Source organism: Lichenostomus cassidix, chromosome 22, assembly GCF_008360975.1.
Source record: "Lichenostomus cassidix isolate B80296 chromosome 22, HeHo_3.0, whole genome shotgun sequence".
In the NCBI taxonomy this organism is placed as follows: Eukaryota; Metazoa; Chordata; class Aves; order Passeriformes; family Meliphagidae; genus Lichenostomus; species Lichenostomus cassidix.
Window position 1 is genome coordinate 5,088,380 of NC_139502.1, and position 23,072 is coordinate 5,111,451.

General features: G+C 50.8%; 1 protein-coding gene across 4 annotated transcripts in view; it reads left to right on the forward strand.

Moving 5' to 3' along the window:
* Nucleotides 1-2,111: 2,111 nt before the first annotated feature.
* Nucleotides 2,112-23,072, forward strand: part of OGDH (oxoglutarate dehydrogenase) — a 28,441-nt gene continuing 7,480 nt past the window's right edge. Inside the window, exons 1-9 of one of the 4 annotated variants that reach the window (XM_085080676.1) lie at nucleotides 2,112-2,333; nucleotides 8,450-8,638; nucleotides 12,210-12,300; nucleotides 17,091-17,135; nucleotides 19,480-19,595; nucleotides 20,712-20,866; nucleotides 21,281-21,427; nucleotides 21,887-21,977; nucleotides 22,864-23,043. In XM_085080676.1, the coding sequence (XP_084936802.1) occupies nucleotides 2,112-2,333; nucleotides 8,450-8,638; nucleotides 12,210-12,300; nucleotides 17,091-17,135; nucleotides 19,480-19,595; nucleotides 20,712-20,866; nucleotides 21,281-21,427; nucleotides 21,887-21,977; nucleotides 22,864-23,043 (1,236 nt within the window). Of the gene's footprint in view, nucleotides 2,334-8,449; nucleotides 8,639-12,209; nucleotides 12,301-12,418; nucleotides 12,522-17,090; nucleotides 17,136-19,479; nucleotides 19,596-20,711; nucleotides 20,867-21,280; nucleotides 21,428-21,886; nucleotides 21,978-22,863; nucleotides 23,044-23,072 lie in introns of all 4 variants that reach the window. The other 3 variants (XM_085080679.1, XM_085080678.1, XM_085080677.1) reach the window with 3 other exon arrangements.

The window sequence follows — 23,072 nt, forward strand, 5'->3', positions numbered from 1 at the left end:
CCTAAAGCTTTTTCCCTACTGTATGCATGCCAGTGCTCTGGCAACTGGTTCAGTGGTTCAGTTGACTCTCTGAAATATCACAGAATCATGGAATGCTTTGACTGGGACGAGACCTTAAAGATCATCCAGTTTCATCCCTCTACCATGGGCAGAGACACCCAGGTTGCTCCAAGTCCCATCCAAACTGGCCTTGAACTTCCAAGGATGGGGTAGTCACAGCTTCTCTGGGCAGCCTGTGCCAGTGTGTCACCACCCTCCCAGGGAAGAATTTCCTCCCAGTATCCCATCTAACCCTGTCCTCAGTCAGTGGGAAGCCATTCCCTCATGTCTTGTCCCTCCAGGCCCTTGTCTAAAGTCCCTCCCCAGCTGTCTTGGAGTCCCTTAGGGACTGGGAGGGTCTCTAAGGTCTTCCTGGAGTTTCCTCTTCTCTATGCTGTACATCTCTAACTTTCTCAGGCTTTCAGATAAATATCCATGTTTTGCTGTATAGATCTGAAGAGGGTGAACTGGGAGAATCCCCAGTGCTGTGGCACTCATGGTCCTGCACCTGCTGGCCTTTCTTGCCAGGTGTGATGGTAGGCAGGGTGGAAAGGGCAAGTGGTTCTCTTTATCCTGTAGGTAAATCTGTGAAACACTTCGGCTGATTTCAGGTGGCTCTGGGTTTTCCTCAGGCTCTTTGAACCAAAATCTTACGGTTTGTGATGGGAAGTGTAGCCCCTGTCGTGCCAGGAAGCCAGAACTACAGAATCACAGAATATGCTCAGTTGGAAGGGACCCTCAGGGATCAACTTCAACTCCTGGCCCTGCACAGGACCATCCCCAAGAGTCACACCCTGTGCCTGAGAGCATTGTCAAAACACTTCTTGAGCTCTGTCAGGCTCGGTGCTTTGACCACTTGCCTGGGGACCCTTCCAGTGTCCAAACACTCTGGGTGAAGAACCTTTTTCTGATATCCAACCTAAACCTCCCTGACACAACCCTTGAGTCCCATCACTGATCACTACAGAGATCAGTGTCTGAACTAGATTCAGCAAGACAAATCTGGAAGGCTGGCTAGCAAAACACTGGCCATGAATGTGTTGTTTTCTCTAGTCCTTTGTGAAATTTCATTTTAATCTGGTGAACACACAATAACTGATTTGACATTGGGCTGCTGCTCGTTAAACTGGTCTGGGATATGGAAACCAGCCAGCTGGGTCACCTCCAGCCTTGGGTCCTGCCTCTTGCAGGAGGAGCTGGGTGAAAAGGGCAGCTCCAAGAAGAGCTGCTCCAAGTGCCTGCTCTTCCTTCGGGATGATCATGCTCCAGTGCTTTCCTTGGGCTGTGGTGGTTGCTTGGATGAGTGTAAACCCAATGGCTGACCCTGTGGCCAGCCTCCTGGCTAACCTCAGGCCTCCCAGTACATGCTCTACTGCATGGTGGGACCTCTCAAAGGTCCCACACCAGTTCTGGGTTCTTTTCTAGGTTGTCTGAGCATGGCAGCGCACCTCTCTGGGTATAGCATTTGCATTGACATTCTTGGGTCTGGGCTTTTGAGGAGAAGCAGTCTGTCCTGAAACCCGCCTCTCAAGTACTTTGCACTACTGTACTCCTACTTTGCAAGTGATTTTCCCTGTAGATGTTTTTTTCCCAGCTTTATCCTGGTGCATGTCACAACAAACCAAGAAGAAGAAAACCTCCGACAAGCAGAGTGCTCACAGAAATTGAAGCCCAGATCTGCCTGGGAGGGAGAGTGATAGAAGAAGCTGAAGTCAACAGATGTGGGTGGCTTTGGTGTGCAGCAGCTCATTTGAGGCCGGTGTTGTGTGCCTGCCAAGCAAATTTGCTTTGCACTGTCGTGACAGGGGAGATGACAATGCCATGCTGCCAGGGATGGGAGAGGCAGACCTGTCCACACCAAGTGTCCTGAGCAAAAACTGCATTTCTAAGCCATCAGGGATGCTCCTCTGGGACAGGGTGGATGGATTAATCCAAATTAAAAACTGATCCTAAGCTCACTTCTCCATGCTTGGGGGAGGGGGTGGTCTCTGTTCAGTGCTCTCCTGCAGTAATTCCTAACCCACTTTTCTGTTCTCTCCCAACAGGAACTTGTGTGAGGCAACAGGACAGAAATGCTTAACTTAAGGACTTGTGCAGCAAAGCTGAGGCCGTTCTCAGCCTCGCAGACTGTAAAGACAATTTCCCAACACAGACTGGCAGCACCCAGGACGTTCCAGCAGCTCAGGTGCTACAGTGCACCAGTGGCTGCTGAGCCATTTCTGAGTGGGACTAGTTCAAACTATGTGGAGGAAATGTATTATGCTTGGCTGGAAAATCCCAAAAGTGTACATAAGGTAAGGATCAACCTTGCCAGGATGTCACCTTTGCTTCTCTGTGTGTCTGAGCAGTGGGTGCGGGTAAGTGCCACCTCTTGAGGAGGAGTGAATTCATCTGTAGGGGCTGGATGTTTGTGGACTGTCCTTCTGCCTCACTTTGTCCAAAAGAAACAGCAGTGATTCCTTGAGCAAGAGCCAAGAAGAGCTTTTTCTGTTCAAGAGAGAACGCCGTGGGCCTGGGACATGGGCACCATCCTGGATCACAAGGGGATACAAGGAATGGCTTCTGGGAATCCACCTGTAGCAAGTTCCCTATGCTGTATTTTTTCCATCTCTGATGGCTCATCAAGAGGGTTTATTCTGGAGTGGAGGATGGGGAAAAGGGGCAAGGAGGGTATTCTCCACATCATGACTGGTTTCCTTTTTGTCTCAGGCACAGCTGGTGTTCTGTGTTGGGGCAGATGAAGCTAAGCTTGGCTTTGAGCTTGTGTGTGTAAAGCCAGAGTGCTGATCTACAGATGGGAAGGGGTATAGGGTCTGGTGACTAGAGGGATTCCCATCAGGTGCTCCTGAACTCAAAACTGGGGAAACAGTCCAACTGTGGGCAGTTGTGTGCAGAGGTCTGTCCTGATTTGGATCCCTGAAGCTCTTCCAGCAAGGCTGAGCCCAGCAGTTGAGGGCTCAGCTGGGAGGAGGAGTTCTGAAACCTGACAGCATTTTCCCCCATCCCCAATGTTTCACAAGGAAAATGTTCCTCTAGTGACTAAGTCTCAGCATTACCCAGGGGATTTTTAGGACAGTTTTAAACATGTCCTGATGTGGAGCAGGGATTTACTTTATTCATGAGCCATGTGCAGACCAGGGTAGAATGAGTGAATGAGCCATCAGGCGTATAAGGAATCCGATGCCCCAGCACTCGTGGCAGCACTGATGTGTTTTCAATGGCACTGATCCCACCCATCCAAAATGAAGGTGCTAGAAAGTTGTTAATGTAGGATTTTCACAAAAATGTTGACTTTATGCTTCTTTGCAGGGAAACAGGCAGCTGAGCCAAACTACAGACTTGGAAATCACAAAACATCTTAGTTTGGGTTGTGCGCTTTTCCAAATCGTGACTTGAAAGCTGCCCAAGCATATCATACAACCCCTCCTTCAGAGGTGGGATATTGAATTAAAAGCCATGAGCTTAAATACTGTAGCTTGATTTAAAAACAAGTGAGGGTTACACCACCTTGTTCCAGCTACAGGTACAGTCATGTCTTTGGCAGAGTCATGGTGTGATACCAGCTCATTGATTCCAGACTCTGGACAGTCTTGAAAATCACTCTGAGCAGATGTGAGAGTAAAGGTCAGGACTGACCACAGATGCTGGCTGGGAAGTGAGTTTGGGTCCTGTGGCCAGACCTCTGGTTTGCTTCTGGTCTTGACTCGTTAATTTGGCTCATCAGCCTGTCTGTAGGTAGGCAGGGCATGTGCACACTTGGCTGAAGAAGTTGGAGCAGAATTTAGGTTGGAAGGAGACTCTGAAGCCTCTGCCCTGGCATCCAGCTTGGAGGTGGCCTCTAGCTTGCAGATGACATCCACCTTCATGGCTAGACCAGGTCACCTGGGGCCCTGTGCAATCTATAAGGGTGGAGCCCCTATAAGGGTGGAGCTTTCTCCACCTCTCCAGGCTCCCAGTCCAGTGTTTATGGTGAAGAATTGCAAATGTGTGATTTCTGGGTGACTGACCCCTGGAAGTCAACATCTCTGGAAGTACTTCCAGTGCTCAGAGAGCAGTGCAGGAATTGACATAGGATTTTTCCTCCTGCATGGCTGGGACTCTTTTGTGACAGGAGGAATATCAGTGTATGAAATGCAATGAAATGGGGTCTTGCCATTTCCAGGAAGCAACCCTGAGACTTGTGATGGAAAAAGCAAGTGTTAGGTACTGCTTTTCTGACAAAACCAAGCTGGAGTCCTGCTTGGCAGAAGGGGATTGGAGCAGGGAGATGGGACTGTATGACTTTTGTGTGTCCCTTCTAACCTAAACCATTCTGTGATCCTACAAAATCCAGCTCCTGGCTTTCTGGCTCCTCTCTGGAGTCCTTTGTCCTCTCTGCACTTTTTCATGGGTCCCCTGTTCCTGTTGGGATGTTGAGCCACTGTGTTTGGGCTGGGCTTGCAGCCGTCTCTGATCTTGTTGGCTTGCAGTCTTCATCAGCCTGTGTCCCCTCCTGGGGGAGTAAAGTGCCATTCCGGTCCTTGATAAGTGTTGGCCTCCATCCTGCCAGATAGAGGGGTCAGATGCTAGGGCAGAGCTCTTGGAAGGAGTCAGGCTGTCAGAGGGACCTGGCTGAGGTTTATCTGTCCCTGTGTAGCACAGAGACCAGCTGCTCCTCGCTGTGCTGTGTCCCACTAGGGAGGGATACATTCAACTAGGAAGAGCTGGGGTGTCTTTGCTGTTGTCACTAAAAACCTCTGAGGCTTCCAGCTGGTGCAATGGTCCTAGCTGAGCACAGTGAATCCATTTCCTCCACGTAGACACCAGGGGTTTAAACTGCAGGACAAGTTTTAGTGCTTATTTAAAACAGGGAAGCTAAAAAATAGGTTATTTTAGAGAGTTTTCTGAATGGAATCCTTTGGCTGAACTCCAGTTTTTAAAGTCTGATGAGCAGAGTTGGATAATAATAGCAATAGAATAATAAAAATTAGAGCAAAATGGGAGAAAGAGGAGGCAAGGGCATGGGGGATGAGTGCCAGTGGGCTGCCACGGGGTCAGTGCTGCTTGCTTCTAGGACCGCATAACCCAGAAGTGGGGACACCATCCTCCTGCCCTCCATTTGGCCAGCTTGGGTGCTTGGCACGGTCCACACTGTCTCTGCATGCCTTAAGCAGCATCATGGGTGCTTCAGGGAAGGTGGGCAAAGAGCTGTGGCTGCAGGTGGGTGGTAGCTGCATACACCTGGGGTAGGTTCAGCCTCCCTAAGCAGCAGCCCTGGAATTTGGGTTGAACCGGGGGAAGGGGATGCAGCTCTCCCCATGGATCTGTACATGAAAGAGCCCTTAACACAGACTCCTTAACATGCCAGTGTTTGGGATTTTAAATTGAAAGGGATTTGATGACCCCATCACACCTTGGAAAACTGAAGGTCCTTGTCTAGGTTGATAAGGGACACAGCAATGTGCATAGCATGAACCCATTGCTTTGCTGCTTGACTGCCTGCTCTCAGCAAAGATTACCTGCCCTAAATTTGGTTCAGGCTACTCCTCCTCCTCCTGCAGCCTTAAGTTCTGATGTTTGTCCTCTTTTCCCTGCTGGAGCAGGGAATGCTGCCAGACTTGCGGACCATGCCAAGCAGGGTTGGTGCTTCTGGAGCCCATGCAGGGGAAGGAGCAGGAAGCAGCCTGAGCTGGAGATGGATGCTCTGTGTCCCTTATGCGCCTCCTAGCCTGAAGCACCCTCAATGCCTGCGGTGGATAGGAAATGTCACCCCTCTCCCCTTGCTGTGCATGCCTGACCTCCAAGCTGGGAAACTGGGACATGACAGTATGAACCCACACCGTTCTTCAGGAGCTGAGTCTGGTAGCAGGTGCTGGTTTGGCTTGGTGAGCTGGTTTGGGGCTGTTCCAAATAGAGGAGCCTGCCCTGAGCTCAACTCACAGAACTGAGTTCAGGATCCCTCTAAAGCTTGAACTGTCCTGGTGTGTGGCAGGTAGCTGATCACCAATCCCCCTTTGCTGGTGCATGGAGGAGCGCTGGGAAAGCCAACCCAGGCTAATGCTTTGTGTTGTGGCTGTGGCACTGTCTAAAAATGCCTTGAATCTGAGCTCTCTTGTACCCAAAATGTATATATCTATGTATCATATCCTGTATGCATCTATACAGGGTATATAAGTGAGTGGACCACTCACAGAACTGCCACGGGCACAGAGAAGTCAGAGGGTAATAACCCCATGAGTTTATCACTACTGTTAACTTTGGCAAGTGCTGGATTAAGGTAAGGTTCTCCCTCCTGTGATAAAGCAGGATAACTGATGGGGCTGTTCAGCCTCTCCCATGGGAGATATGAGCTCTAGAGGCACCTCTGTGCCTCTCCAGAAACCCATGGGGTGACCTTGGATACTCTTGAATTCGAAACCACATCTGCAGGTTGAAAGTCGATGTTTTTATGGCAATTACCAGGGCCTTAGCCTGCCCTGTGCCATCCGGACATCATTTTGTGGAGCAATAAAGCAGTCAGTGAAAGTGCGTAAGATGACCCAGCCGGTGCCACACCTGTTGTTTGCAGGGTTTAAAGCGAACTTTTTCTTTCAAAGCAGAAGCAAATTGCTACTCCCAAGAGGTGTGAATGGCAGACGGGAGGAGGTTATAAAGGCAACACCTCTGGCTCTGTCCCCAGCCCCCTCCCGGATTGACAGCTGCTCCTTTTCTCTTACCTGTCTTTATTTGCCAGTACATTAAACAACCTTAAACCATGGAGCAAAGCAGCCAGCCGGGTTCCTCTCCATCCCAAGGGCACAGAGCCCATCCCTGGGTACTTGTCCTTCTGTTCGAAGAAGCTGTGGCTTTGGGGGCACACAGGAGGCTCTGTGAGCCTGGAGAAGGGAAGAGCAGAGATGGAAATGAAAGCAGCTCTCCCTCTTTTCCTACTGAAATTTCGTTTAGCAGTCAGAACAGGGTTGGGTGTTTCCTGTCTTCCCTTTTTTTTCCCCTTCGGGACGTGATTGTTGATCAGTTACAGTGTCAAAATGTTCCAGATTTTATTTATGTTCCTTCAGCATGACCTGTTTCTAAAGTTACTCACCTCATGTAGTCATGTGATAGGGCAATGGGGTGTTTGGGTAAATTGGGGCTGGAAATACCTTCCTGGGGCATGTGATGGGTGCTGCAACTGGAGGAGCTCCAGAGGAGACAGCTGAGCTGGGGCGACTCCAGTAAAGGGCAGGTTTTCAGTCCTCTCCACCCTGCGTCCAGGGGACAAAAACTGTTTTCTGCTGCAAAGAACCCCTGCTTTGAGGGCACTTTTCTACTTGATTGAAACACTCTGATGGCTGGGCTTTGCCCATCTCCAATCACCAAGGCTGTATTTGGTGTTCCCAAGGTGCAGGATGCCAAGCTCCCCAGTCGGTGGAGAGACCTTTGGGCTGAAACCAGCATGCAGATCCCACGGGATTTGTTTAGCTAGCTTCCTGCATCTGTGCTGGCACACAGCTGCTGTTCTGCAGTGCCCTCACCTTTGCCATCACTTGGTGGCACGTAGGACAAGGAACAAGCGTGACGGGAGGATGTGGCTTGGACTTTGTTTGGCCAGCCTCTCCCCCAAATCTGTTGGTGCCTCTACAAGGAGACAGGTTAACTTGGGTTTGGCCTGGGACACTTCCAGGTTTTTCAGACAGTGCTGGAAAAGTATGACAGTACACCAAGTCTCTCAAGGGCTTTTTCCCAGTGTTTCAATTTGTTTTCTTAACACCTAGAAATGCCTGTCTGCAGAGGGAATAGGAGCAGAAGTGGCAGCTGCCTCATTCTGGGCATGGGAGAGCTGGTTGAGAGTACTGGAGTTCTGGTATTGGTGTCACCAAAAGGATGGGGAAAATTTGAAGAAGAGATAGAAAAACTGGTTGAGGGCTGAACAACACAGCTTATGCTGGGATTTAGGTCTCAGACCATAGAAAGAGTAAGAGGTGTATTTAATTACAGGGCAAACATGTTTTTTAGAAAATATTGGCGATATTTAGAGGGCAGTGGCTTCCCCTGGGGAGAAGGAAAGGAGCTGGAAGTCCAGGCTGAGGCCTGTTGCTCAGAGTGGCGGTTCCGAGAGCAGAGCCAAGGCATGGCGTATCACTGTGTGCTGTCCTGGGTGCCACTGCCAAGGGAGGGGTGGCTTTGGGGTTTGCCTCATGCCAAAAGAAACAACCCAGATTGATGGGAAGTGGGATTGTGATGTAGCTGGAATAGTGGGAGAGCTTTAGTGCTCTTCTATTCAAGGCAGGTGGGTGCCTTCAGCAGCAGCTGCATGGAACTGAGGTACAGGGGAGGAGGCAGCTCTGTCCCTGCATTGGCACTAGAGCTGAGACCTTTGTAACCTTGATTGAGGAGGTATTTGGGCTGCAAGTGATGACCCTGGTCACATATCTTCTTTCCTTTTTCCTAGTCATGGGACATCTTTTTTCGCAATGCCAATGCCGGAGCTGCTCCAGGCACTGCTTACCAAAGCCCTCCTCCATTGACTACCAGCCTCTCCACCCTGTCCCAAGCCCAGTTCCTGGTTCAGGCACAGCCTAACGTGGATAAACTGGTGGAGGACCATCTTGCAGTGCAATCTCTCATCAGGGCTTATCAGGTAAGGAGACTGTGCCAAAGAGGGTCGTGTGCTTTGTAGAGGGGCTTGCAGTGGCTGAGGTGGGCTGGAGGTAATGTGAATGATGCATGTGTTTGCATGGAGAGCATGCAAGATATGAACTGGGCTGCCTGATTTGGAATAGGAGCAGCTGATCTGTTGGGGCAGAAGCTCAGCTGATGCTTTGCTGAACAATAGGAAGATTAAAGCTGTTGTCATCCAAACAGGGTGGCAGGCAGGGGGAGGTCTTCTCCACACGGGGTGGTTTGCTGCCTTCTGGAATGCTGCTCTGTGCCATGGGCTTCTGCCATGCTTATCAGTGGTATGGAGCATCCATTCTGCTTCCCCCCTGTTGCTGACAGAACTTCTGAGGTCCCAAAATAAAAGCTTAGGAAACATTTCCATCTGATTTGCAACCTGGAAGAGGCCTGCGGTGCTAATGACCTGCAGCTCAGACCAGTGCTGCCAAGTCAGCCTTCCGGGAGAAACGAGTTTGGAGCAGGAGGGAAACATCCTCTGGCTGGGGGAAGGCCAGCGAGTTTTAACTCAGGAGAACATTTAACTGTGTTTCTACATCTGTTATCCTTTTACTTTTGGTCGTGCTCTGGTTTATCAAGTATGGGGGCTGTAGTTATGGCTGTGGTGAGAAGTTAATGAACCCAAGATGCTGTGCAGTTGTGACTGTGAGCTTCTCACCTGTTCCTGTGATGAAGCATTTGCAGTGCTGTGTAGTTGTGTTCCTGCTGAGGTATGGGGAAAATCTAACATAAAAGGCTATGAGTTAAGGCGGGAAATGTAGCACTGGGTAAGTCCAAAGGTCTGCCCAGCCTTGGCCCTACACTCTGGCTCCAAGGTAGTGCCTTTGCCCTGCCTGCCTCTGCAACTGCATTGCTGATGTCAGCATTGGGACCTGTTTGTGAGGACCTGCATGGCTGATTCCATGGAAGATGACCACCCTATCAGGTCTTGGGCAGCTCCTGCCAGTGGAACAAGCGGGCAGAAGCCAAGTTTGAACATGTGGTGGCTGATGTAGTTGAAGGCAGAAGCTCGAACTCGGTGATTTGAACACAAAATCTGTAATCTCTTCAGCTCTTCTTCAGGTTCTGAATGGCAGCACAGGAAGACAGTGGCTCTTGGATGTATTTTCCTAAGCTGTCTGTAGTGAGAAATTCACCTCCCTCCCTGCCCTGGTGTCAGGACTGTAGCTGCAGTGGGATGTCCAGGTGGGGAGGTTCAGGACAGTATATGGAGGTATGAAAGAGTAGGTGAAGGAAGGCCTGCATGTGATTGGTAACCTACTTAAAACACCACACAATTCAATTCTTACTTGGATCAAGCTTGGTTTTCCCTGTAATTGTAGGTGAGCAATGACTACACTGCTGTGGCATCAGTGATGGCTCCTTAATTGCAATTGTGTTTGCACGGCCAAGTCATTACTAATTTTGAGTTGTAGAGTGGTTTGGCGTGGCAGAGACCTTACAGACCATCTTGTTCCAACACCCCTGGCATGGGCAGGGACACCTTCAACTATCCCAGGTTTCCCCAAGCCTGGACCAGCCTGGCCTTCAGCACTTCCAGGGATGGGGCAGCCACAGCTCCTCTGGGCAGCCTGTGCCAGGGCCTCACCACACTCACAGGGAAGAATTTCTTCCCAATATCCCATCTAACCTTGCCCTCTGGCAGTAAGAACCCATTCCCACATGTCCTGTTCCTCCACACCCTTGTCCAAAGGCCCTCTCCAGCTCTCTTTAGGCACTGGAATGGGCTCTGAGATCTCCCTGAAGCTGTCTCTTCTCCAGGCTGAACGCCTCCAGCTCTCTCAGCCTGACTCCAGGGCAGAGGGGCTCCATCCCTTGGAGCATCTTTCTTGTTCCTTGTTTTGGCTTGTGTTGCATATGGACACTAAGAAGCAGCATGGCTCCTGTGGAGAAAGAGGTGCTTTCTTTGCTCTCACACTGATTTGAGGGTTTTCTGCATGCCTGCAAACTGCTGAGGTAATCTGAAAGCCACCAGGTGTCCTCAGCTCAAAGCTGTTTTGCTGGACTAAGTAGCCTCCTGGTCCCACTGAGAGTGTCCTGGCCATGGGGAGCAGCATGGTGAGCTTCCATCCTGCTAACTGGTATGTGATGGGCTCACCCCTGTGGTTTGCTGCAAGATGGACAAGCAAATAGTTCACAGACACAGCTGGCCCAGAGGAACATTCCTGTAGCCATCAGTGCTCAGGGCTACAGTGCCACCTGGCCATGCAGAGAGCAGCGGGTAATGGTGCTTTCTTCACAGTTTGCCTTAATGCTGATGGCTGATTTCAGACTCCTTGGCTGGTGAAACCATACAATTCCCATCCTAAAATCCCCATGGGATGCTCTCAATAGGAATGCCTTGTGGTAAATAAGGTCAGATCAGTGTGTCTGGTTTGTACAAGACGTTTAGTAATCCACTTATATTGGAGTGCTTTTCCAAACTGGTAGCAGGTTTGATGCCCAGGGTATTGCTTCAAGAAGGGCTCTGCATCCCATACCATGGCAGTTGTATTTCCTGCCCCATTCCCAGCATCGCTAAACCTGAAGCTGTCAAGGAATAACCTGTGGCTCACCAGTTGGAGAGTCCTGGGCTCCAAGATGAGCTGAGTTAGCCCAGTGAGGTGTGCTGGGATCTGTCCATGGGTACCTACTCCTGTGGCAGCAAAAACCCAGAACTCCTCATCACCTTCTGTTGTTCTCTGTGGCACCCAATGTGGATTCAGACCCAGCACAGGAATTCCTGGCCTGACTGCTGCTGCCAGGAGCTGTCAGGACTCCCTTGGTGCAAAAGCCCTTTGTTACTTCCACACCTGGCCCTTCACAGGAGAGTGCTCCAGGTTCTGCTGTGGGCTCCTCTCTCCGGAGGGATGCTGTGATCTGCTGCACAGCAGAGCGAATGTTCCTCAGATGCATTCCTTGGCTTTTCAGGAGCTACTGCTGCTGCTGGTAATGCCTGTTTTCTCTGCTCTGTTTGACACCTGTATCTGCCAAAATCTGGAAAATTCATATAATCCCTGAGGGTCCTTAAAGCTCATCTTATTCCACCCTGCTGCCCCCTTGCCACGGGCAGAGACACCTACTACAATCTTCCAAGCCCCATCCAACCTGAACACTGAACACTGACAGGGATGGGGCAGCCACAGCTTCTCTGGACAAATTGCCTCTTCATGTGCTTGTGATGCTTAGGAGGAGACCATCAGTGTGAAGGTACTGCATCTGTAGAGAGGAGCTGCTTGAGTTGGACACTGGGAGAACATCAGGGGACCCTTAGACCCTGTCTCTGCTGTGAAGGAGTTTGCCATCCCCCTGCACCCCTGCCAAACTTGGTGTCAGGTAGAGCAGAGCAGTCCTGATGGCTGCTGGCACTCTCCTGTGTGCTGTAGGTGACAGTAAACTCAACTTCTCCAGGCTTCAGCTGCAGCTAGAATTGGGGTGCCTCTGCAGAAAATGTAAAGAGGGAAACTCTGAAAGAAATTTTCTAACTTGTGGTTTTTTTTAGGGAATGTCTCTTCAATTAACTTGTTCTAATTACTAATCTGTGTTGTTGCTTCCAGGTCAGGGGTCACCACATTGCAAAGCTTGATCCTCTCGGCATTAGTTGTGTAAATTTTGATGATGCGCCAGTAACTGTTTCTCCAAACGTCGGTGAGAATTACTCTGCAAATTAATTCTAATGTAATTTAACTTTTTTACCCCTCCCCTCTTTTGTTTTTCTCTCCCTTTTGGTTCCTGTTCTCCTTTCCATTCCTGGTGCATTTCATAGATTCGAGGGCATCATGTAGCACAACTCGATCCACTGGGCATCTTGGATGCAGATCTGGACTCCTCCCTTCCAGCTGATATTATCACATCCACAGACAAACTGGGTGAGGGCTTTGAGAGCAGTTAGTGCTGCATTGCTTGAGCTCCCCTCTCTTTCACAGCTTCGTAGGTAGATTGCTTCACAGGTTGGGGGTCTGAAGTTTCCTTAGTAATGATCACTCTAAAATTGTAGTTGCCGGCAGCAGCAGCAGCACAGTCCTGCCACCCTCCGGCTGTCACCCCTGTACTCAGCTCATGTACTGTACTCAACCAGTGCCAATCAGTGATCTCACGGATCTTGCTCACCCAGGGCTGGAAGCAATTGCATCTTCTGGAAATGCAAAGCAGAGAGGTTTTGTGTTGGTGAGAGCTGGAAGTCTGTTCTCTCAGCTCCTCTTGCTGCGCTTGGGGACCCTCAAAGCTGGGGATGAATGTACTGGGTTCATCCCTGCAGGGCTGAGGCTGCCCTCCTGAACTTCTAGCTTGCCCCAGCATCTGTAAATCCTTTAATTACCCTTTTTCCAAGACTGACTTATGAGTTCCTGATGGTGATCATAACAAGGAAGCTTTGGGATGCATTCCTGGCCAAGTAGAGAGGTGGAAATCCCAATGCGTTTGAGTGAGAGCTGCATGAATGTTGTACAGAAGTGTGTGTGGTGCCCAGGACTTGAAATTCTGAAAGTGCTTAAACCCAGCACCTCTCCATGTGCTTCAGAGCTGATTTTTGTAGTTTGCTACCATTCTCCTAGACAGGATGAGATTGCTGTTACCTCACTGGTACTTCCCAGGGTGGTTCCTTGGTACTCTGAATGCTCCAGAGGCATGCTCATGCTCCTAACGTAGAGTAGAGCAGCAGTGATGATTACTAACCTTGCCAATCAAAACAGCCGATCAGAACGCATGGTGCATGTAAACCACCTTGATTCCTTGTTCATCTACCAGCACAAGGACACCAGCCGTGGACCTGCTGGACTTTCCGAGAGGATTTACTTGTACCAGGAACAGTAGGGAAGGGAGTAGGTTTTGGTTGGACCAGTTCACTGGAGGATGAGGAAGCTGCTTCATCCCACACTCTGGACTCTGACATGCTTCTCTGGAGGACCAAGCTTTGGCTGAACCTCAGGAGCTGTCCAGCTCCAGACTGGAGCATGTCCTGTGCCTGAGATATTTTGATGGCAGGAGGTGGGGAGATGATGGCTGTGAACCCAGGTGTGAGAGAAGACACACGTGCTCATAGTCAGCACTGCGAGGAAAGCAGAAAGACTTCTTAGGGGACCTTGAAGCCATTCACCGTGGCTGGGTAGTGGAGAGGATGAGAAAAGGCTTTTCCAGCTCAGGGTTTTTGGCCTCTGCTGTGGGCACTACAATTCTGAAGCAGAGCAGGAGAGGAGAGTCCTGAAGCCTTGTGCCTGGTGGATGTGTATCCCTTTTGAGAGTAGAGCAGGGTCTGGATGAAACCTAGAGCAAGTCAGCTGTGAGTGGTGGCAGTGACAACTGTCCCTCGGCAGGAAAGGGAGCCAGGTGTGAGGAACGGAGTTACCGTGCTGCTCAGGAAGTCGTAGACTCACAGAATGGTGTGGGTTGGAAGACTTAAGAAGTCACCTAGTCTAACTCCACTGCCACAAGCAGGGACACTTTCCACTAGACCAGGTTGCTTCAAGCCCTGTCCAACCTGTCCTTGAACACTTCCAGGGATGGGGCAGCCACAGCTTCTCTGGGCAACCTGTACCAGGGCTTTACCACCCTTTCAGGGAAGAATTTCTTCCTTATGTCTGATCTAACCCCGCCCTTTGTCAGTGTGCAACCCTTGTCCCTGGTCCTGGCACTGCAGACTCTGGTAAAAAGTCTGCTCCTTTCCCATAAGTCCCTTTGTACACTGAAAGGTCACAGCAGGATCTCCCAGAGCTTTCTCTCTTCCAGGCTGGACATTCTCAGCTTTCCCAGCCTATCTCCATAGCAGAGGGGCTCTAGGCCTTGAAGCATCTCCGTGGCCTGTTCTGGACTTGCTCCAGCAGGCCCACATCTGTCTTGCCCTGGGGACCCCAGTGCTTGAGGCAGCACTGGTGGGGTCTCACCTGAGTGAGGCAGAAGGGTAGAATGCCCCCCTCAGCCTGCTGGTCACACTTCTGGTGCAGCCCATGACATGTATTGATTTCTGGGTTGTCAGTGCACATGGCTGGCTCATGGTCAGCTTCTCATCCACCAGGACCTCAAAGTCCTTCTTTACAGAGCTGCTCTCCATCCATCCATCCATCCATTCCCTAGTCTGTGCTGGGACTGGGGATTGCCCCAACCCTTGCATTTGGCATTGTTGAACTTCATGGAGATCACACAGTTCCTCTCTTCCAGCCTGTCCAAGTCCCTCTGGATGGCATCCTGTCCCTCCAGCATGTCACTTTAACACTCAGTGGTGTCACCTGGCTGAGGGTGCCCATCATTCCACTGTCCGTGTCATTGATGGAGCAATTAAACCCTACTGGTCCCTATAGAGGCCCTTGAGAGACAATGCTCCTGGCTGCTCTCCACTTGTACATTAAACTCACGGATCTGCTTCAGGTGAAGGTCAGTTCAGAGGGAGAGTCAGCTCAGAGGGCTGCTGAGTCTGCTGGTTCCTCAGGAGACAGCTGTGTTCCAGCCGTGTCCTGGCTTCAGGGGATGCAGAGCCCAATGTGATCCAAGAGCAAGTCCTCCCTGGCAGCACCAGCCGGCCTGCTGGGCTGGTGGCAGCATTGCAGCTGTAACAACATCTGGGGGAAGCAGTCCAGGCTCCATTTTTCCTGCCTCCCCAGGGTGAGTGGCCACAAGCCAAGCAGTGTGTCGCAGTGTGGCTCACTGTGGTGGGAAGCATTTGGGCGAGGCCAGTCCATAGGCATGGGCTGGAAGGGCATCTCAGCATGGGTTCTCTAATTCTGAGCAAGCCCTTAAGCTTAATTTCTGTTCTTTTGTGGCTTTCATATTAAAAAACCTCATCTGGTCAATCCTAGCTGTAACCAGCTGAACTTAGCTTGCAAATAGTGTTCAGGAAGTGGGGAAGGAGCAGTGGTAGTGCAGAACACAGAACTCTGGCTGGGCCTAAGGTTGGATGTTGCCTGCTAATGGCAGAGAAAACCAATTTCTAAGCAGATCCTGCTGGGGTTTTTTTGCTTTGAAAGAATATGTAGCACTTGACAGGGTGATTAACAGCAGGATTGGTTTTGAAGCTTGGAAACAATCTTGTTTCCTCTTTCTGAACAGTGAAGTCCTTTAAAGGTCAGCTTTTGTGGTGTGAGCACTGTTGCCAACAGTTTAAGTGGCAGTGCTGTGATTTAAAGGAGTTGGATGGTTAATCTCAGAAATTGATCATTCTTTTCAACTGCCTTTTGTTTAGCAACTGGTTTGGTTCTGGTTTGGAAGCTATCTTTGGATTAAGCACTGCAATCTTTGGGGAAAATGTCAGAGGCAGAAAACCTGCCCAGGGCTACGCAGTCTGAGGAGTGGTGGGGCTGGAGCCACCAAATTCCCCTTTCTCTTGTCTTTTCTGTTTAAAAAACAAAGTAATCTCATCCTGGTCTTCCACTGCAGCTGGTCTGGCATGGTAAGTGTGTAAAACAAGGAGAGGATGACTACAGGAACTCAGTGTGACCCTGAAAATAGAAAGAAAGAAAAAGTACCTTAGCACACTGAGGTCTGGGTGGTATGTGGAAGGCTGTGTGTGTCTAAGTGTCTGTCTGTCTGTTTTTCTGCCTGTGGAAGGCAGCTGCCTCTGCCTCATGCCAAGGGGAATTGATGGAAATCCTCCTCCAGCTCAGGAAGTCTGGCGAGCCCCTGTGGGGAGCTGGGCTTGAAGTGCTCCCACCTTCCTTTTGCTCACTTTGGGGAAGTGTCTGATTTTCCCTCCTGACCCAAAGGACAAGTGTTTCTAAGGCCTTTTTTGTAACCCAGGTGAGATTGAGGCACTTGAGTCACCTCACCTAGCTTAGGCAGGCAGCTCTGGTGCTGCATGCTTGCCCACTGCTCCAGTGTGGTGGTGCTCCTGCCTGCACCAAGCATGCTCCAGAAGAGACAGCTGTGCATGATTGCCTCACCACCCTCATCGCTGTCTTCCTCATGAACTGCTTGTTAACTAACTGCTTGTTAACACCCCAATCCTCCTCTGTGCAAGGCAGCACCCTTGCCTTCTTGTGTTTACCTTGAAATCCTCCCAGTAGCATGAGCAAAGGAAACCTTCTGGAGCAGGTGTTGGTGGGAGGCAGCTCCCTGCTCTGCAGAGGGTCCCACTTCCTGTTATGCAGCTTGGCAGGATGCTTTTGGTCATGGCAAACGAAGATGCCAGGCCACCCCCTCTCCCATCAAGGTGTGAGAGGAGATCTCAAACCATGCAGCTCAACTGCTCCCCAGTGTCTGATGCCCCCCTTCCCCTCCTCCTCCATTCTCTCATCAGACTTCCCACCAAGATTTCTCTTCTGCCTAGTGTGTAGTCATCCTCCATCCCAGCCCTTTTGCCTCTGATGGGTTTTGACTGTATTTTAAATACTGTATTTTTTTGACTTGTGCTTTCCATGACTAGTTTTCACGGTTCGAGGTGTTTTTTACTAACTTTGACTGCGTCTCTCTATCTTCTCCCTTTCTGCACCCCCCTCCTTGCCCCGCCCCAGACCTCGCAGTGTTCAAGGAGCGGCTGAGAGTGTTAACAGTAGGAGGTATGCAATTAATAAGCCCTTAACCCTCTGGAGTGCAGGACTCTCTTTGAATAGGTTATTCTGGGCATGAACTGAGCTGGTAAAGTGGACCCCTCCCATCTCCCACCAGTTCTGAGTTTTGTGATATGTTTTAATTTGTTCTCAAAGTCTTGATATAGGTGTGTGCTTAGTGACACTTTGCCTTGTAGAAATCCTCAGTTTGAGCCTTGCTGGCTTTTTCTGTACCATGTTTGCATGCCTGGCTTGCTAGAGTACGTGTTTTGTTGTGAACATTAATTTTACAAGGCCTCAATCTCCCTCGTTGGTTCAAGGATCCTAAAAATCCAAGCCTTCTTCTGGTTTTCTCGCAGGGAAAATTTGGCAGCTTATCCCTTGTCTTCCTCCATCTGATGGTGTTGCTGCCTATAAATACTGAGTGTTGTCAGAGCTGGCAGGCTGCAGCAAAGCAGAAGCAAAGATGCTTAGATGTCCTAAAACTCCTTTTAAAACCTGATACTGCCAGAGTGTCTTCAAAGCATCACAGCACAACAAGCCAAAGCCCTGTGCTGCAAGGCTGGAAGCCTCAGCAAATTACTGAGGATTCCGTGAAACACTTCAACAGGCAGTTTGTCTGGGATGCTCCCTGCTAATGCTGCCTCTCTCCAGGATTTGTGTTTAAATGGGAACCAAAGACAAGCCCCAGAGACATGGGGCCAAACCCTCAACTTCTGTCTGGTTCAGTGTTCCTAGGCATAGCTCCAGAGCAGAGCTGCTGGGGCCTGGTTTCATTCCCTCTCCTGGGACTCCAGTATTCAGGAGGGTGATGTGAGCAGCAGATGGGATGGACAGCAGTAGGAGCCAAGAATGTGTCCACTGCAGGCTGACTGGAGTGTTCCCAGTCTCTGAAACTGCCCCTCAAGGATGCACAGGGATGAGCCGTGACCAGCCCTGTCATCATGGAATCACAGACTGGCTTAGGCTGGAAGGGGCCTTTTATACTGTCCACTAGACCAGGTTGCTCCAAGCCCCATCCAACCTGGCCTTGAACACTTCCAGGGGTTGGGTTGTCTACAGCTCACCATCCATTCCTGACCAGACAGGTAGGGATAGACTTTTAAGATGAAGTTCAAGGAGGGAGCCAGCTCAGGAGGGGCCAGTTTTTGCATCCCATTGCCCTGAGGAGGGTGGGTTACACTGCCTTCCAGTGTTTAGACAGTGTTCCCCATCCCCTCTTGGAAAGAACCCCCAGCTGGGGTCCTAGGCAGGTTTGGAGGAAGCTGAGAGGAGTTGTGCAGCTGCTCCCCTGGGGTTAGGAAACACCTTGGGACCAGGCTTTGTTGGGAGTGTGGGAGGCAGCCTGAGAGAGGTGTTGGTGCTGTAGACCCACTCCTTCATCCAAGCTCCTGCTTCACAAGGGTCCTGGGACTCCCCAGTTCCTGGCTCTGCTTCTGTCTGCATCAGTTTAGTGAGGTCAGCACTGTTACTCCTCCTCTGTGCCTCAAAGACAACCATGAGGTTCAGTGAGTAGTGAGGCACCTCTGATGGCTTTGGTGTACAGTGGGACTCACCTGCCGCCCTAAATACCAACCTCCAGCTGTTGGGGCCTGCTCAACCCCTCTCCAGGCCTCACCCAGCTCCCCATAGTCCCCATGCCATGAGTAGGAGCTGCCTCCAAACCATCAGCTGCCAGTGCCAAAGGGAGGAGGTTTGCTGAGCAGGGCTAGGCAAAAGCTCTAATTAAAAAGCTGTTGATTGTGGTGAAAGGGGGTTCTTGGGCAGTCAAACCCCTGAGTGGCTGCTGGCCACCCTGCTCCTGGTCTGAGCTATTCAGGAGAGTCCGTCAGAGCCCTGTTGCCTTTTCTCTTTATTCCTTCTCTGTCTCTCCCTTCTTGGGGTCTGTTTGGTTTTGTCTGTTATAACCGTTTTCTCCTCTGTGTTGACTCTCCATTTTTAATTCCTGCCGTGTGCCAATACCTCCGGTGTGCTCAGTGACTCCTCAATTCCTGTTTCTTTTCTCTCCCTTCTGTTATAATTCGTGGTGTATATTTTGTGTTCTTGGGGCTCCAAACTCCCTGACTCACCTTGGATTTTAATTGCCCATTTCCATGCATATACATTGCTTTGTGGTTAATTTCCTGTGGTGCCTTCCATAATAACTCATTGTTCTGTGCTTAATGTCTTCTTGTTTAATTATGGCTTGGTTTTGATCCATATAAGCCTCCTTCATGCTTTATTTTTTTTTATGTTGCTTTTTTTTGTCCTTTCCCCACCTCTCCCAAATGCACCCAATCCCTATGTAATGGCATCCCCATCCCTCTTCCTTCCTTTTTTCTCTTGCTTGTCCCACCCATAACAAATCCTGTAGGATTTTATGGTCTGGATGAATCTGACCTCGACAAGGTTTTCCACTTGCCCACAACCACTTTCATCGGTGGAAATGAATCGGCTCTTCCACTCCGGGAAATCATCCGTCGGCTGGAGGTGAGGAGGGTGGGGGTCTATGCCAGACCTATGTGCAGCCAGGGCCAGAGGCAGAGCAGTTGTCTTTGGAAAGTCCTGGGTCAACCTGCACGTTACAGGACTTTCAGTTTGGGAACTGCTTCGCAGCACTTGCCCCACTCACAAGAGCTACCCTGAGTAACCTGCACAGCTCTGGTTGCCTCTACCTTTCTGCTGCATTGCAGCAACACACTTGGTTTGCCCAAGGTGGAGCAAACCCCAGGCAACTAGATACTTTTTTGAAACCTCTCCAGCCATGCTTTCCAGTTTGAAGCAGCAGCTGGTGTTGGCAGAGCACAGGAGTGGGCTAGAGGCCAGTGATCCCCTCTCCAGGCTCTTCAGCAGTGTTGCTGTGCTGCATAGGGGTCTGTCAGAGGGTCTTGGTGCTGGTTTGAGACCCCTGGGGCTGAGGCTTCCAACTCACGCAGGCAGTTCCCCTTTTCTTCAAAATTTTATCCCCTCCTGTGCTTGGACTCAGCACAGGCAGCTCTCAGGCACACTGCAGGCTGCTCAGATGGTCTCTGCTGAGACTGGTTGACCTGGGAAGAAGCAAAACTGGGCTTAGTTCAGCTGCAGGAATAGGCGCCTCACGTGTTGTGGGAGGAGCTGCTTCTGATTCTCCTCTGCCCTGTGACGTGGGATTTTGGACTGCTCACAGGTGATGTCACCAATAAGGAAAATCTCTCCTCTGAGGTGGATGTAAAAGATTTGAGGGGCTGATTGTGGGCCCCTCAAGGAAGGGGAGTTAAACAGCTTGATGCTGTTTAACCATGTGCATGGTCTGAGCTGCCCTGCAGCATCCTGGAACATGCCCTGCCACGTCCCTTTTCCTGGGAATACAACTCAAACAAGGCTTCTAAAGAGGAGCTGGCGGGGCTGGCAGCTGGGGTCCCCCCAGGATCCCCCTCCAGCTGCCAGGCATGAGGGTCAGTGTCTCTGCTGGCATAGAAGGGCTCTTTGGTTGAAAGGGTAAAGGGGGGAATGAAGAGCCCCTGATCCTGTGATCCAACTGGGTGCTGCAAGTGCCCATCCTTTGGGGGCTTGAGGTGCTGAAGCCCTGGCTGTTGTCTGATGGGCACTCATTTCCCATTGGAGCAGATGGCATACTGCCAGCACATTGGCGTGGAGTTCATGTTCATCAATGACCTGGAGCAGTGTCAGTGGATCCGGCAGAAATTTGAGACCCCAGGCATCATGCAGTTCACCAATGAAGAGAAGCGCACGCTGCTGGCGAGGCTGGTCCGCTCTACCAGGTACCCTGGGGAGGCTTCACCTTCTCCATATCTTCCCCAGGAGGTTTGCTCCCAGTCAGAGCAATGCAGTCACCAGCTGAGTCACATCTTGACATCATCTGTTGCCATCAGCTTAATGAGCAGGTTGATGTCACAGCCTGGCAGACTCAGGTGCTGTCAAACAACCCAAAAATGTGGATGATCCTGAAAAAAAAGGTCTAAAAATAAGGATTAAATGCAGCACGATGTTGGAGTGGGGGAAAATGGCCAGCTGAGCTCTGTGGGAAGACACTGAAGTGACTGCTGTGTGCTGCATGGTACTAGCTTGAGCATCAGTTGGTGCTGTGGCTCCTTTGGTGCAGCCCCTGTCCGTTCTCTGGTTTCTACCCTCAGCTGTAGCCCTGGCATTGATCCCTCCCTCCCTTTGCCTTCCAGGTTTGAGGAGTTCCTCCATCGGAAGTGGTCTTCAGAGAAGCGTTTTGGTCTGGAGGGATGTGAAGTGCTGATCCCAGCCTTAAAGACCATTATTGATAAGTCAAGTGAGAAGGGAGTGGATTATGTGATCATGGGGATGCCCCACAGGTAACCTTGCCTCAAGCCGTGGTACTGCTTGGTGCAGGGAGCAGGTGGGGGGATGCTGCCAGGGTTTGGTACTGGAGGGCACACTGGTTTCTGCCATCACCTAACTGGTTTTGGTTGGTGATGAACCTCAGCTGGAGAGCTCAGGCCTTAGCTGCTCTCTGCTCATCAGGGTCTTTTCAGCTTGTTAATAAATTCATGTGGAGAGGGGTGGTGGCTTGAGGGCAGAGCTGGAATCACACTGGAATCCCAGCACCTTCCCACTCTGGGGCATCTCAACAGGTATGTAGGATGTGGCGTTGGCCAAACCATCCCTGTGCTGAGGGATCTTCAGGCTCCTTCTGGGGAGCCCCCATCTCTGGGTGACCCTACAGCCATTGCAGGAGGCGGGGGGTGTGGCAGTGGGGGTTGTAGACCACTGTCAGCACTCACTGGCTGCCAGCAATGGTCTTGCTTCTCCAGGGGACGCCTGAATGTTCTTGCCAATGTGATCAGGAAAGAGCTGGAGCAGATCTTCTGCCAGTTTGACTCCAAGCTGGAGGCTGCTGATGAGGTGAGCTTCTTCCCTGACTGCAGCAGGCAGGAGGAATCCCTAGGAGGCTGTGGCTGGATTGTGCCACTGCTTCTGGTGCCACTCAGTGGCACTGGTGTTGAAAGGATTTCCATGTTGCAAGCACTCCTGGGTGATGGGAGCCTTTGTAAAGGTGCCAGTGCTGGTCTGCCCTTGCCTGTCCTGGGGGTGAGGTGTGCCCTGGCTGCTGCAGGTGTCTCCAGCACAGGCTGGGCTGTTGGCAGCTCTCCAGGGTATGAAGCAGCCTTGGAGTGGATGCTGAGATGAGGGGAAAGCAGCCAGGAGCAGAAGTTAATTTGTGTCCCTGGGCATCCCCATCTGGGGTTCTAAAGCAGCTCCAAAAGCCCTGTTGCTGCAAAAAATTCATGCTCCAAAACTTTAGCATCATAAGCTGGGGTGATTTGGCTTTTGGGAAGCTGGGCTGGCTTGATTCTGCCATGATCTTCAGTAGAATTTCAAGGTGAGAAAGCAGCAGCCTGGGGCCTTGAGGTGCCCTGACGGGGTACCTGGCAACATATTGGGAATGGTGCCATGGATGGCCATGCTGCTTCAGTGTGGGTAGAGCTCAGATGGGAGTTACCTGTTATCCAGGGTGTTTGCCCAACCCACCACACTTGCATCATCCCCTGTACCTTCAGCTCTATTTAGATGGGCTAGATGCATGTCTGAAGTTGGTGGTGGTTTGGCACCTGGGACAGGCGTTCCTGGCTACCAGTTCAGCTCCTGCAGTGAGTGCCTGTTGTGTTGTGACAGTACCTCCAAAAAATGCCCCTGTCTTCCAGCCTTGGGATCAGCACTCCTCTGTATCCTTCCACGCCCCAAAAGCCATTCATGCTCCTGGGGATGATTCTCTTCTCCCCTCCACCAGGGCTCCGGTGACGTGAAATACCACCTGGGAATGTACCACCGGCGGATTAACCGTGTTACTGACAGGAACATTACCCTTTCCTTGGTGGCAAATCCTTCTCATTTGGAAGCAGCTGATCCTGTTGTTCAAGGCAAGACTAAGGCAGAGCAGTTTTACTGTGGGGACACGGAGGGGAAGAAGGTGAGTGATGCTCAAGTGTGTGCAGTAAA